Raw genomic sequence first — 16,004 nt, 5'->3', positions numbered from 1 at the left:
ATTTATTATCTCGGGCAGAAAAATATATCAATATGGAGGAAGCCCAGAAGCAGAAGAGGGAGGCCGTAAGGAAGGAGAGAGGGGACCGGCTATCTAAGCCCGAGGAGAAAGGACAGAGGAGGGGTAATCCAGGGCACTTTTCTCACCATGTGCCTCTAAAGATTGCCTGGAAAAGGGAGGTTCTGGAATGCAGTAGAGATCTGGCCCCGGATTATCAAATATCCCGACTTGAGAAGAGAGGATTTTGCACTCTCCACAAAGTATGTTATCACAACACTGAGGACTGCAAAACATTGAAGGGAGACTATGTCTTACCTTTCGTCCTGGGACCTAGTCAAGCCAACAAGAGACCGAGATTGCCATCCATGAATATCTCGGCAGCCAGGGTCCAGTGCCCGAGGATGAGGTATAAGAAGTAGTCCGAGGAGTGATCCCGGGAGAAGGAGAGAGCCCGAGCCCGAGAGAAAGAAGAATTCGCCCCATCAATGGGGTTGATTAAAATGATATCAGGAGGCTCCACTGATAGAGACTCTAATCGGGCGAGAAAATCAAGGAGTAGGAGGGATTGTATGAAAGTGGAGGGGGTGAGGAGAAATGAGGCGGTGATCAGTTTCGGCCCGAAGATTTAAAGGGGGTAAATCTACCCCATAATGACGCCCTGGTTATCCAAGCTCGGGTAGCCAATTATGATATTTTGAGAGTCTTCGTGGACTCGGGCAGCTCTGTTAATGTTATCTTTAAAGATGCCTTTGTACAGATGGATTTGCATGGTTATCATTTGGAAGCTATAGAGACTGCCCTTTTTGGATTTGCTGGCCATGTGGTTTACCCTGAAGGGGAGATTGTCCTGCCACTGACATTGGGCTCCACAGATCTTAAAAAGACGGTGATGACCTCTTTCACTGTGGTGGACTCCCCATCATCGTATAACATCATTATGGGGAGGCCGGCTATGAACGAGTTGAAGGCCGTGGCATCCACCTACCACCAAAAAATCAAATTTCCTTTGGGAGCCCGGTTAGGAGAAGTCCGGGGAGATCAACCTTCTTCTCGAAAGTGCTATGTTGAAGCAGTCCGGGCTGATCAAAGCAAAACTAAAAGGAGGGAAAGAAAGCAAGGGTTGATAAAGTGGGAGGAAGGCTAGTGGAGAAAGGGGAAGTACATTTTGTGGCTGAGGAGGAGCAGGAAGTTGTAGAAGTTGGACCAGGCCAGCAGATTGGGTGGCTCGAGACCTTAATCCATCCACCCGGGTCAGTTTAATCAATTGTTTAAAAGCTAATATTCATGTGTTTGCCTGGTCCCAACAGGAGTTGAGAGGGATCTCACCCCTGATATCGGAGCATCAACTGAATATCCTCCCGGGATCTCACCCGGTGAAGCAAAAGAAGAGGCACTTTGGTTCTGAAAAGGACAAAGTTATTGATGAACATGTGAAAGATCTGCTGAAGGCTGGCCACATTCGGGAAATTCAATTTCCTACATGGCTTTCGAATGTGGTGTTGGTACCTAAGTCCACCGGGAAGTGGAGAATGTGCGTGGATTTCCGAGATCTCAACAAAGCTTGCCCAAAAGACCATTATCCCCTGCCCCGGATTGATCAACTGGCGGATTCCACCTCGGGCTTTGAACTGCTGAGTTTCATGGATGCTTATCAGGGGTAACATCAAATCCCCCTGGCCAAGAATGATCAAGACAAAGCCAGCTTCATCACATCGGGATGTACATTTTGTTATATTGTAATGCCTTTCGAGTTGAAGAATGCAGGGGCCACTAACCAGCGTCTCATGAACAAAGTCTTTGAGAAGCAAATGGGCAGGAATGTGGAGGTGTATGTAGACGATATTTTGGGCAAGTCTAAAGAGGTGGCGGACTTCATAGCTGATTTGGAGGAAACTTTTGCCACTCTGATGCATTATGAGATAAAGCTCAACCCTGCCAAATGCATTTTTGGCATAAAGAGTGGCAAGTTTTTGGGTTTCATAGTGACAGACCGGGGGATTGAGGTAAATCAGGAAAAAGTCAAGTCCATGTTGTGCATGTCATCTCCCCGATCTGTCAAAGAATTGCAGAAGCTGACCGGGAGGATTGCTTCCCTGTCTCGATTTATATCTCGGTCAGCACACATGAGTTATCCTTTCTTTCAGGTCCTAAGGAAGGCACAACAATTCAGGTGGGATGAAAAGTGTGAACAGGCCTTCCAGGACTTGAAGATCCATCTTGCAGAGCTCCCTGTGTTGGTGAAACCGGAGCCCGGGGAGAAACTATTCGTTTATCTATCTACTACGGAGTATGCTGTCAGCTTAGTTCTAATAAAAGAAGAAGATTCTGATCAAAAGCCTGTCTACTATGTCAGCCATGCTCTAAGAGGCCCCGAGCTCCGTTACAGTGAAATAGAGAAGATTCCTTTGGCTTTGATCATGACCGCCCGGAAGCTGCGACCTTACTTTCTGTCACATCAAATCATTGTCCTTATCAATAGTCCTCTTGGTAGGATTATGACTCATTCATAAGTATCCGGGCGGATGATCAAGTGGACAGCGGAGTTGGGAGAATATGACATTGAATATAAGCCCCGAGTTGCTATCAAAGCGCAAGCCTTATTAGATTTCTTATCCAAGATGGTTCAACCCGAGAAAGAAAAAGTATGGAGAGTTTTTGTGGATTGGTCGTCTAGCCTTGTTGGGTGTGGAGTAGGGGTTGTGTCAGTATCTCCCCTGGGAGAAAAGATTAAATTGGCACTAAGGATTGATTCCCGGGTAACCAATAATGAGGCCGAGTATGAAGCTGTCCTTGCTGGTATCTGAGCTGCCCGAGAGGTTTGAGCCTCCCGAATTATTCTATACTCTGATTCACAGCTAATCACTCAACAGATAAAGGACGTTTATGAAGCTAAGGATGACATGATGCTCAAATATTTACAGCTCATTCATGCCCAAGCAAAAATCTTTATGGATTGGAGTATTGAACAAATACCTCGGGAAGAGAATGGAGAGGCAGATGCTCTAGCGAAAATGGCTGCTTCTTTGTCAGAGGTCAGCACCCGGGAAGTTCTGCACGTTTCCCGGTTGGTCCTTTTCGCCGAGGAAGAAATATTACCAATATCCGAAGACACCTGGATGACACCTCTGATAAAGTTCATTGTGAACAATGAATTACCCGAGGACAAAGCCCGAGCTCAGAAGATTAAGAGACAAGCTCACAGGTTTGTTCTCTCAAATAATGTCTTATACATGAGATCATTCCAAGGGCCACTATTAAAATGCTTATCTGAGGGAGAAGTGGATTATGTCCTCCGAGAGATTCATGATGGATGTTGTGCCGAGCATCTCGGAGGGATATCTTTGGCCCGGAAGACAATGCTTGCCGGGTTCTGGTTGCCAACTCTTAGCCAAGATTCTACTCGAGTGGTCCAGGCTTGTGAGGGGTGTCAACATCATTCTAATTTTCAACATAGCCCGGCCACTCTTATGAAGCCTATTTGGGCATCTTGCCCCTTTGATCAATGGAGCATGAATATTGCGGGTCCCTTCCCAATTGTCCGGGCTCAGAAGAAATTCTTACTTGTGGCAGTAGATTATTTTTCTAAATGGGTGAAAGCTGAGCCCTTGACCAAGATCACTAAGCAGGAGGTTTTGAAATTTTTATGGAAGAACATAGTATGCCGATTTGGAGTACCTAGAAGACTGATCTCAGATAATGGAAGACAGTTTCAGGGCAAAGAAATTACATCTTGGTGCCGGGAAATGAAGATCACTCAATCTTTCACCTCTGTTGTCCTATCCTCAAGCTAATGGCCAAACAGAAGTTGTAAATAGAATTATTGTACAAGCACTGAAAACCAGGCTGCAAGGTAAAGGAAAAGACTGGGTGGAAGAATTACCCAGTGTTCTCTGGGCATACAGAACAACCCCCGAGCACCTACTCAACAAACTCCCTTCAACTTGGTATACGGTTCTGAAGCAGTCCTTCCAGTCGAAATAGGGCAGACCTAGTCCCGGGTAGAATCTTACCCGGATAATAATGATCAAAGTCGGGCCATAGAGTTGGACTTGGTAGAGGAAAAAAGAGATCGAGCGTTGATCCGAATGGAAGCGTACCGGGGCCGGGTTATGAAATCTTATAACAAGAGGGTCCGAATCCGAGACTTCCAAGTGGGGGATCTGGTCACGAAGAAAGCAAATCCAGCTGGGGATGTTGGGAAGCTGGAAGCTCGATGGGAAGGACCTTATAAAATCACCTGGAGAGTCAGCTCAGGATCTTTTTATCTGGAAGATGCTCAAGGAAGTTCTCTAAAAAGACCCTGAAATGTATTTAATTTGAAGAAGTATTACGCATGACAGATGTAATTATTTAATGAAAGATATATTGAAAGATCTGTTTTCTCAAAGAGTATTGTGTATGCTTCTTATATCTAAACCCAGGAGGTACAAAGCCCCGATTACTTAAAAGCCCATGGCACTACACCCTGGCTCGGGGAACCAAACCTCGACCATTCCCAAGTCCCGGGACATGCTCCCCGGCCCAAGGCTCCGTACCTTGGTTCTTAGTAAGCCCAGGGCACTACACCCTGGCTCGGGGCATCACACCTCGACCATTCCCAAGTCTCGGGACATGCTCCCCAGCTCAAGGCTCTGTACCTTGGTTCTTAGTAAGCCCAGGGCACTACACCCTAGCTCGGGGGACCAAACCTCGACCATTCCCAAGTCCCGGGACATGCTCCCTGGCCCAAGGCTCCGTACCTTGGTTCTTAGTAAGCCCAGAGCACTACACCCTGGCTCGGGGCACCACACCTCGACCATTCCCAAGTCCCGGGACACGCTCCCCGGCCTAAGGCTCCGTACCTTGGTTTTTAGTAAGCCCAAGGCACTACACCCTGGCTCGGGGCACCACACCTCGATTAATATAAAATCCCTAAGGATCAAGATCCCGGGTACTTATTGGAAGCTACCGACTTCTCAACACTTAGTGAAATTTTATACATTCTAGCAGTTATATTACCCGGGTTTCTTGAAGACTTGTCAAAATATTATTGTAAAGAAAGGTGGAAGGAAATTAGAAATTTTCATTGATGAAAAGCCCGGAGGCCAAGAAATACAAATTTCAAAAAAATAAAAAGTACAATCCTATTCTATGGGCTAGGCTGTTCCCCGGCTTCCTCAGGGGCCTTCTTGGTTTCTTTCCCTTCTGCATCGTCCTTGGGAAGGGAATCGATGGCTTTATCAATGTCCGGGAATCCCTCCTTGTCTGTCGGGATGAGACCCTCTTCCTCGAACTGTTCAAGGCATTTCTCAAAGCCGACTTTGAAGTAGTTGTATGACTTGTCTTCAACAGCCGCTTGAAATTCTGAAGATTGAAGGAAGACGGTCCGCCATTCCTCTTGGGTCAGCTGCAAGAGCCTTAGCTTTTCTTCGGCAGCTAGGGCCCGATGCTGCTGTACGCTGGCTTCATCCTCGAGGTAACGAACTCGGGATTCAAGGAAGGAAAGCCGTCTCTGCAAGGTTTCCTCCTGGGCCAATCCTTCATCCCGAGCAATCTGAGTGGAGGCCAGTTGTTTGTTGGCCGTTTCAAGAGAGGCCTCGAGGCAGACAGTCTCTTTTTCATGAGCCCTGGTGACTTGGTCCAGCTCTTCTTGCATCTTCCCGAAGAGATCCTGGCTGGCCCGGACTTGTTGGCCCTTTTTAGTGGCCACTGCGGCCACCTCCTCGAAAGCCGAAACTAGCATCTGAGTAGCCTGCACAAAAGAAGTATATATATAAAAAAATATATAGAGGAAGAAAAAAGAATACTTACAGATAAAAGCCGGTTCGAGCCCTCGAGAAATCGGGCACCTGGTAGGGAGTTCTTCAAAAATGCTTCCTCAGCAGGGGTGAGCATCTGCTTTAGAAGATGAACACTGGTTGCTGTAGCCCCCTCAAAAAAGATATTAGCACGGGTAGGCTGATCAGTTTGAAGGGGCCCTTGTTGGGGTGCATCGGTGGGTTGTGGACGGGGAGGAGGTGATCGGGAGGACCGAGAAGTGCCCTGACCACCCTCGGGAAGATCCTCAAGGACGATCAGCTCGGGTTCCGCCACAGCTTTTCGCTTCCTCTGCCTGAGAGGAATATGATCTTCAGAGTCTTCTGTCGTCCCGGGCGGAGTATTCTCTCGAGTGGATTCAGTGCTCGGGACTGCCGCCTCCTCGACTTGTTTTCTTTCTGCTTCAGAAGCTGCCCAGCGAGCTGCCATCTCTTTCTCATGAGCCGCTTTCTCAGCGGCCCGCTTCCTAGCAAAAGCTTCTTGCATCTCGGGATTTTCTGCACAAAAGAATAACAAGGTTATGTAAAAGCTAACTGAATAGACTAAAAGTGTAAAGGAGAAGGGAAGAGGGATTACTGGGTTGAGAGCCCGAGTCAGCCATCTCATCAATAACCCGATCCAGAGGGTCCTCCGCCCGGGCACTCATCCCATAGGCAATTAAATTTTCCTGGGAGATCAGAATGGAGGAGGAGTATTTTGTGCCCTCTACCAAATCCTGGATTCGGGTATAAAATTCCTCGAATTTGTAAGCTCGGGGAAGGGCAGGTTGGGAAGGAAGGGAAGGGAGAAATCCGGTCAGACAGGGGAGAGGACCCGAGAGTTGAATGTAGAAAAATCGTCCTTTCCACCCCTTCTGGGAAGAAGGAATGTCATCAAGGAACCGGGAGTTGAGGCGAGCAGTTAAGGAAAAGGCATTATCCCCAAGTATGCAGGAGAAGTAGTAGTGAAGAATAAGGGGGCTAATGATGAGGTTGTTTATTTTGAAAAGGACGTAGGGCGAGGCCATAATCCTAAAAGAGTTGGGGTGAAGTTGATTGATAGGCATGCCAAAAAACTTGGCAACATCGATATAAAAGGAGGGGATGGGAAATCGAAGACCATTTCTAAGTTGATCTCTGAAGAAGATGGTATAGCCGGGATGAGGGTTGTTTGCCCTATCTGAAGGGTCGGGAATCAGAATGGAAAGACGAGAGGGGATAGAGCCCAAGACCCGGAGTTCCTTGTCCACTCCCGAGTGCAGGGTGCTGCTCATTGAGGAGAATCAGGGAACCCCCGGGGCCTCGGTAGAAGGAGGATTAGAAGCTCGGGCTTTGCCCTTGCCCTTGTCCTTCTTCAGGACTCGGGAAGTGCCCGATGAAGAGGGTTTGTAAGAAAAAGGTTTGGTTTGATGGGCCACTGATTTTTGGAAGGTTGGTTAATAGAACGGCGAGGGGAGATGGAGAGGAATCGGAGCGCATCGCGGTGGACTCATCACTAGGAAAGCCTCGCGCATTCGCTCCAAAGGTTGAAGAAGTGGAATTAGACATGATTTGAAGGAGAAAACTTACGAGTATTTGAAGAAAAGGTGGATTGAGCAGTTGCGACGAGGAAGAACACCGGAGGTAAGCGAGTTTGCACGGAGGAGCTTCGTAGAAAAATTTTGCAATGGCTTCGCCAAAGGTTTGAATTTGCTAGTGATTTTAAGAAAATAGGAGGGCTAATATTTATAGGCGGTGGGGGAAGATCTCGGCCGTTGATTTGAATACACGTGGACGATCAAGATGTGCCTCGTAAATTGTACCGGGCATATGAAAGGACGTGCACAAATATCGAGGAGACATGTTCATTATTACCTCGGAATATGAAACGATTTTTCGGCGGTTTAAATGCTAAATCAGGCGTCATAATGACATCCCTTGGACTGCTCGAGAATACTAAGCGACAAAATATGCAAAACCTGGGAGATGTGAGGCCCTGACATCTTATGCAAAGCCCGGGAGATGTGAGGCCCCGACATCTTATGCAAAGTCGGGAGATGTGGAGCCCCGGCATATTATCTTAAGCCCGGGTGGTACCAGACCCTGGTGTCTCCTCCCATCTATGGGATATTTTAAGCTCCCGATGCTCTTACACATTCTAAATTATGTTGCTAAAAGTACAAGTATGACTGATCGGGACAGCGAGTCAGACTCTAGCCCGACTATTTTAGGGAGGGGTGGTGATACCCTCATGGAGATACGGGTCATGGATCGACCCGGGATATTAGGTGGATAGTCCGGAACAAAGCCAATGTGCCGGGTACTCTCCTCAAATACCCGGAAACTATGCTTCTTCCCGGGCACTCATCATCATAGCCCGGGCTCTCAAGCCAATAACCGAGATCTCAAGCAAACACCCGGGTACCTTACTACCCGGGTCACCTCGAGAATTGCACCACACTCGAGTGTGATTGATACAAGATATCTAATCTGTCAGAACCACTTGTGCTTGAAGTGTCCTAGAAGTCATCAGAAGCTACAAGTATGGGCAGCCGACTTGCCATACTTAGTAGGTGGCACGAGAATCGAGGTATCTACCCCATTTTTTCTACTATAAATAGCAGGATATTAATGTCATTTATAGATTCTGAAATCTTTGAACTTTCAAGCACTTACATATTTCCTCTCAAATATTGCTTGTGTTCATCTAAACCTGCTGACTTTAGCATCAGAGTGGCTACGTCGGACACCCCTCCGGCACCCATTCACGAGTTTCTTTCTTAGCTGCAGGTGTTGTTGGAGCCATTATCTTCACTCAACTTCCCAAACATTAAAAATTACCGATTCGATCAGTTGGAGCTCCTTACCCGGCTCATCCATTTCAGCGAGATCACATCAAGTTGTAATTTTTTTTTTCCTAAGAATAAAACCATATCATTATACATTTATTCAAAATGTCATTATGTACAAACGATGCGCTAAAACAAGCAATCGCCAGCCAGAAAGCACATTTTCTACAATTCCTACAGCTCTATACCAATCCAGTTCATTCGCTACTTGATTTGCACGCCTAGAACAACGAAGAAACTCCACAACTTGAAATCTAGATCTGAGCTTGCTAATATGATAAAAAAAAAAAATATGGCCATCCGGAGAAAATGAAGCACTACCATTTAAGGTTTAAACTACTTGTATTGCATTTATCTCAATCATTAGTTTGGACCAACCCAAGTTTAGAGCATTCTTCAACCCTTTTTCGACAGCTCTGTATTACATCTATCTCAATCATTAGTTTGAAAAATTCTCTAGTATGTCTAAATTTTCTCTAAGTTCATCCGTACTTGACAAACATGGAAAAAAACATATAAAAAAATAAAATCCTAAGTGCTATGATAAAACCCCAAAAAAACAAACACATATAACTTATAATGAACAAATGAAAAATATAATATCCACAAGAATTATATCAATATCCAAAACATAAAATATATATCTCTTATAAGGATCGGGAGTAAGTCGAACTAAAACCCAGTCTAGCCTATGCATAGGCACGCCCCCTTTACCAATCACGTCTATGCTAGGCATAACACAAGGGCTCCACTGCAAAAATGCTTGACAAAAACTTGTGTGAGACAGTATCACAGGGTCGTATTTTGTGAGACATATCTCTTATTTAGGTCATCCATGAAAAAGTATTCCTTTTTATGTTAAGATTATTATTTTTTATTGTGAATATCGGTAGGGTTGACCCGTTTCACAGAAAAAGATTCGTGGGACCGTCTCACAGGAGACCTATTCAAAATGATTACGGTACATGTATTGCACATATTATTATATCATAAAGATCAATCAAATCACATTAAAACGACACCGACTCGTATCAAAGTAGTGACCGGATAACAATGAATGCATTAGTTAAGTCATTTGACGTTCATACATATAATGGAGTTCAAGCTATTAGTTGGTCAAGCTATCTTACAAAATCTTCACGCATAAGCATGTGATGTTTTTTTAGTCATCACACTATTAGGCTGACTCACATATTTGAATCTAAGCACTCAGTGATTGCAATGCAAATTAGGAGTGTAGACGAATCAAACTGATTTGATAATAATTTATTTGTACTGGGACATAATCGAATAAAAGTCGAACTCGAACATTTTCGAAATTTTTTTATGCCCTGAGCTCAAGCCCAAATTATCTTACTCGACTATTTGCAGGAAGCTTGCAAAATTTATTATTCTATTTGTTCGGTTGCAATAATTGGATGATATGCTGGTAGAACAATCGAAATGTAATGCTTGAACTGTTGTACGATTTAAAAGTTTTGAGTTCGTTTGGTCTTGCAATAAATAAATATTTATTTAAGATTTTATTTTCGAATAGTTCACGACAAGTTTGAATATTTCGGGTCGAACTTAAACTTAAATTTTGATTCATATTGAGTTTATGCAAAAAAATATTAAAATGTCTTAGATTAGAATCAAACTCAAGTTTATAATATATATCTAATTTGAGCTGAATTCGAGTTTTAATTTTTTTTCATTTTCTGTTTATTCAGCTCGTTCATATTACAGACTTGTATAAAAATCTGACACATATTGTATTTTACAAAACAAATGAAACTAAAACTATAATTTTGTAACTTACGAACGCTTTTATGCAATAACAAAATATCTAAAACCTTGAAAATCTGAAACATGTTGGTAAATCATAGATATATACATCAATAGCATATCATGATTTAATTCATCACAATATGGAAAATAAATACATTTACATCACGTGGAAAAATATATGTATAATTAATTAATTAAAGAGTGTCAAATGAGGTCTCTGTCAAAAATTTTAAATTATTATAAGGGTAAATTAAGGAAAAATCCATATAAGATATTTTCTCTATGGTCTAAAATCTTAGTTTTAATTCCTCAATTTTGAAAAAGTGATAAAAAATATCCTTGGTTTTATAACTGGGCCAGAAATGGAGAATTTTCTCAAATAATATGGATCTGAACACATGTTCGAGATTAATTATTTGCATGACTTATTCCAACATTTTGGAATATTTGAAACAAGAAGATCTAACCATTGTTAGATATTAGAAGCAAGGTGGAACTTATTAGAATCCAAAGGTATATTTTTGATTCATTCTAATAAGTTCGTGAAAATAGTACTGGATTCCTCTAAACTCTATGTAGATTTTAGATAAATCCAAAAAACAGTACAAAATTATGACAGTATGTTGTATTATGTATCACAAAAGGTGAAAAAATATTTAAAAAACAAGAAGAACTTCTTGTAACAGTAAAAGATATTCAAACAAGAATCCAAACTCTAGAACAACAAACAAGTTCTAGTAAAAAGACTTCTGCATGAAGGTTACCACCATATTTTAGTACATAATCCTTATTACATTAAAGAGGGACGACCAAGTGATACCAAAAATTTTAACCTGGCGAAGGAAAATGATCGATCTAATTAAAAATATCTCAAAAAAGATTTTAATCTGATGAAAACTTTAGAAATGATTGGTCTCGATGATCTCCAAGATCTTACATGATCTTTTGTAGATATCAGTGTCGTTGATCAGAAAATGAAGACAACTGGGGGGAACCACACACAATAACATACCAAAGGAAAGTACGGGATCTCATAATACAAATATTACACGAAACCAAACAATATTTCATGTTGGTGTAAAATCACACCCAGCGAAAATTAGGTCAAGGAGAATTCAAATTCTTCTGCACTAAACAGCCTATGAGAAATCTGTTTTAGAACATATACATCTTATGCGGTTATCTTAACCTTGATGTACTAGATTTCAAAAACCGAGAATATCTCATAGATGATTGAACATCGGCTATGAAAATCGCAACATGAACACTTGATCTCAACATAGAATGATTCATTAAAATTTTAGAAATGAATCTTATGGGATCAATTAAAATTGCATGAGACGTGAATTCGGTAGAAACCAAAGAGTCGGTCCTAGCCAGAGAACCTATCAATGAGATAACTAGAAGAAAGACTACCATATTTCACGAATAATTTATAGTAGTAGATTATTTTAATAGTCAAGACAAAAAGAAGAAAGAGAAATATACTCAAGCTCACATGATCGATTTGGGGGAAAATTGTTGAGCTACAATAGCTCGATTCTTGAAATATTGAACACCGATAATTAAATCGAGTTTGGTTTTCAAACCAAGCGGAAGATACTCCAAAATAATCGTTCGTAGAAACCGATTAAATATTTTGTAAAGTTTTTAAAATATATGCAAGTTGAATGAGTAAAAAATATTTTGGCTGAAACATGTTGGGTGCAATAATTTTCCTTACTTGGTAGAGCGATCGAACCGTGGTGCTTGATGTGCTGTGTGGTTTAAAAGATTTGAGTTGCAATATTACTACTAGCTATAGCTTTTGGTAAAGTGGCAAGCGCTCGGTCCTAAAATTATACCAATTTTAGGACCGAGCGATTGCCGCTTTACCAAAAACTATAGTTAGTAGTAATGGTGCAACTCAAATCTTTTAAACCGCACAGCAGCTCAAGCACCACGGTTCGATCTCTCTACCAAGCAAGGATAATTATTGCACCCAACAATCTCTCTCCCAATAATTGCACTCCTTGCAATCAATGGGAATCGAACCCGTGACCTTGGCTCTGATACCACTTGTTAGGATCGGTAGATTGGTTGAGATGTGTTTAGAAGGGGGGGTTGAATAAACACTCACGATTTTAGAATCTTTTCGTATGAAGTGTAAGTTATGTGACAAACTGAAACCAGGAACCTTGTCAGTCAATGACAATCAATGATAACAGTTGCGAAAATAAACTGACTGAAAGATAGAATAAATAACTGAAGTAGTAACACAAAGATCTATGGATGTTCGGAGATTGAAATAACTCCTACGTCACCCCTTCTATCACAATGATAGGATATGTACTATAAGACTTTGATCGATACAAAACTTGTACAGACCCACTTCAGTTTGGACTTAACACTGCCAAAACTGAAACTTTTAGTTTACTGAATATCTCACAGTTCTTCGGCTGAACTTAGCACAACTGATATAGTTAAGATCAAACAAACAATAAAACAGTTTGTGCTTGTAAGCTCGAAAGGTAGCCTCAAATGCTACAAATAAATCAGATAAGTGTGAGATTTTTGAGTAAGAGCGATAAATTTAGCAGGGTAACAGCAAGCTTGTGAGAATAGATAGATCGATTATCCGCTCAACTACTCTTCTCACCTATTTATAGGCTTCTCTTCAACGGTAACATTAAATATAATTTGAATCAATATATCCGTTGATTGTCACGTCAATATTCCTCTGACATTCGTACACTGTAAGCTCTGAAATGCGGCGTTCCACTACGAGTTGCAGTCTGCTTTGTACTGTTGTCGGTTGAGTGTCATTTTCAACAAATGATGACGTGTACAGCTGAATGATCAGCTGATAAGCTCACAACTGAATATATCAACTGATCAATCAGTTGTCTTCGTAAGTTCAGTTTAGCTGATTTCAGTTGCCTTCGATAAATTGCGCATTAATCTTCAGTTAGGCAACTGTCAGTTGATTTATGTAGTTCAGTTACTTCAAGCTACTCGATCAGTTAGTTCAATAAATTAATCACTTAGTTTGTCAAACAACCGAAATTAAGTTTCCAAAAATTTCCCCTTTTTTGGTGTTTGACAAAACTTGTAAAGTATGAATTGATCAACTGAACTCAAAAATATTCTTCAAACTAATTGTAGATAAAATAATTCTTTTAATGTACAGATTCGTACAAAGAATTCAAGAATTCCTGCTATAGTCTTCAACCATCATCTTCATTTCCTTTTCTTTCCTTTGTCTTGTACTTTCTGATATTTTATTTCTCCTATTTCCCCTATTTTGTCAAACTCATCAACCTTTCTTGACAAATTCCGCATATCTGAAGATAGATTAGAAACGACATTCATTAGGATATCTTGCAGTAAATCCATTCGTCTTGAAACAGTACTTTCCAGATAGTCGAGACGTCTTGTCACTAATGCTTGCATCTGGAAGTGAGCTTCAGTTGAAACTCTGTCTTTGCGGAGCTCTTCCATCTGAAAGAATAAAGAAGAAACATCCTTCTGGATTTGCTGTAGTTTACCCATGGTATTATCCTTAATAGAATCAATCCTCATTGTGTGCAAGAATTGCGTTGATCGGATGTAAAAAATGGAAGTCATTATACCGACGAGGTTGGTCTGAATAGCTGAAATTTTTTCGAACATAGACTCAGTTTCTATTGTAATGCCTAGAGACATGGCTTCGGAAGTTTTGGTTGCTCTCTATTCTCTCCATAGAAAATGATCAGTTCCCCTTCAGTTGTTTCAGTTGTAGTATTGACCATTTCTGAAGTCTCTTCTGGTAAGACTTCCCGTTGAGGTTGTGGAGGAGAAGTTGGATCAGCAGCAGGGTCCGATGATGCTTTATGCGGATGATCAGTTGAAACAACGGTTATTACTGGGATATAATGCTCAACTGATGCTTCGGTTGGCTAAATGATAGAAGGCTGATCAGCTGGCACCTCTTCAGTTGCAACTGAGTGCAGCTGAGCCTCTTCAGTCAGTTCAAAAACTGCATGTTCAGTCATGATGACTGAACTGGCTCTTCAGTTCTCAATATTACTTGTTCAGTTGTGGAGGGTAACTGCACTGGTTCTTCAAAAGGTTGATTTGGGGCTTGAAAAACTGGTTTTTCAGTTGTGAACAACTGCTTCAGTAGATGATAGTTGAACGTTAGAGGCAACTGATTTGATTACTTCATCAATGTTGGTCAATGATAATTCAGCGTCTGTGTAAAGTGCAGCTTCAGTAGTTGAAGACTGAGGAACATCAGTTGGCTGTGATGCATCTTTAGAAAAAGAATCAGTCATCTGTTCAGCAGAGCCTGCACTTGGATCCTTGGATGGCTGATCTGTTTGAGCTGATTGATCAGCTAGCTCATCTGAAGAAAGATCTTGGGAATTTTCTAGAATGATAAGTTCTTGATCCATTTCCCAATTCTTGATATCCATTTGCAGAGCTAACAAGTCCATGTCCAGTTGGTCATGAACTGCTTTATCATTAAGAGCATTTGGGCTCGTGAGATCGTAGTTCAAACGTAGCTGACCGATAACTGACTCAGTTTCTTTGCCTGTATCTGATCAAAGAAATATTTCTTTCTCTCAAGTGCTTGAACCACCGTGGCAGCTCTGACTATTTTCAGAACAAGTGTTTCCAAGGCAATGAATTTCTTTGAAACTGATTTTTTCCGTAATTGCCTGGCAAACACAACAGTTCTAAACTCTACCCATTCTTCATATGTTTTGAGTTTACCTTCCAAAAATTCATTGACTTCCTTCCAAATGAGGTCAATGTGCATCTGAATGGTGTTAGTTGGTCTGGGCTCTTCAATCATTTTCTCTTTGCCCTTAGATTCAGTTAGAACATGAGAAATGCTCAGTCCTGACCTTGTCAAGTCCACTTGTTCTCGAATCACTACTCCTTTAGGTCTTGCCATCGGCAGAGGAGTTGGTCTGGTGATAGTGATAAGTGGAGCTTTAATTCCAACAAGCTTCTTCTTTTCACCAGATTCGGTGATAGACTTTTTGAGAATTGCAGACAATGGTAGCTGATCATAAGTTGACGTCTCAACTGGTACAGTTCTGAGAGGAGTAGCCTTGATCGGCTGATCAGCTCTAGATTGGATGGTCCTATCAGATGGGATAATGCCCACATCCATCATTGATTTAGTCTTTTTGGTCCTGGGTTTCTTGGAAATTTTGGGAGATGGAGTCTTCTCAGAGTCACTTTCACTGATAATCAGTTTACGTTTAAGCATCTTTTTCTGAGTCTCCATCCGAGGTTTCTTAACTGATTTGGGAGCTCCTTCTATCCCAATTTCCTTCTTCACTTGAACAAACTTCTTAGGAGTCATGTCCAGTTTCTGCTTGGGTGGCTGGACATTTTTAGCATTGAAGATTTTCAGTTTTGACTATCTTTCAGAATTATCAGTCACCATCCCCTTGACTTTCAGCAAATAGCTGAGCTGTACCGCAAAACCATTTGATTGCTTGGAAGATTGAAACATGTTCCTCAAGATGTTGAAAATTATATTCTTCCAGTTCATCTTTCTTTCAGCCATGATTGTTGTCATAGCTTGAAATTTCTCCAGAGTAAGTGTAGCAAAGGATCCTGCCTTTGCCAAGAGCCCCTTCGCTACAATATCTGC

General features: G+C 41.7%; 1 protein-coding gene across 1 annotated transcript; it reads left to right on the top strand.

The window, feature by feature from the left end:
- The first annotated feature begins 2,522 nt into the window (after positions 1–2,522).
- Positions 2,523–3,791, top strand: LOC142504880 (uncharacterized). The gene is made up of 2 exons (XM_075617724.1): positions 2,523–2,756; positions 2,871–3,791. The coding sequence occupies exons 1-2, from the start codon at positions 2,523–2,525 to the stop codon at positions 3,789–3,791; spliced, it is 1,155 nt and encodes a 384-aa protein (XP_075473839.1).
- The last annotated feature ends 12,213 nt before the right edge of the window (positions 3,792–16,004 follow it).

Source organism: Primulina tabacum, chromosome 10, assembly GCF_025594145.1.
Source record: "Primulina tabacum isolate GXHZ01 chromosome 10, ASM2559414v2, whole genome shotgun sequence".
Taxonomy (NCBI): domain Eukaryota; kingdom Viridiplantae; phylum Streptophyta; class Magnoliopsida; order Lamiales; family Gesneriaceae; genus Primulina; species Primulina tabacum.
Note: the sequence above shows the minus strand (reverse complement) of the source record. Positions and strands in the feature narration are given on the sequence as shown.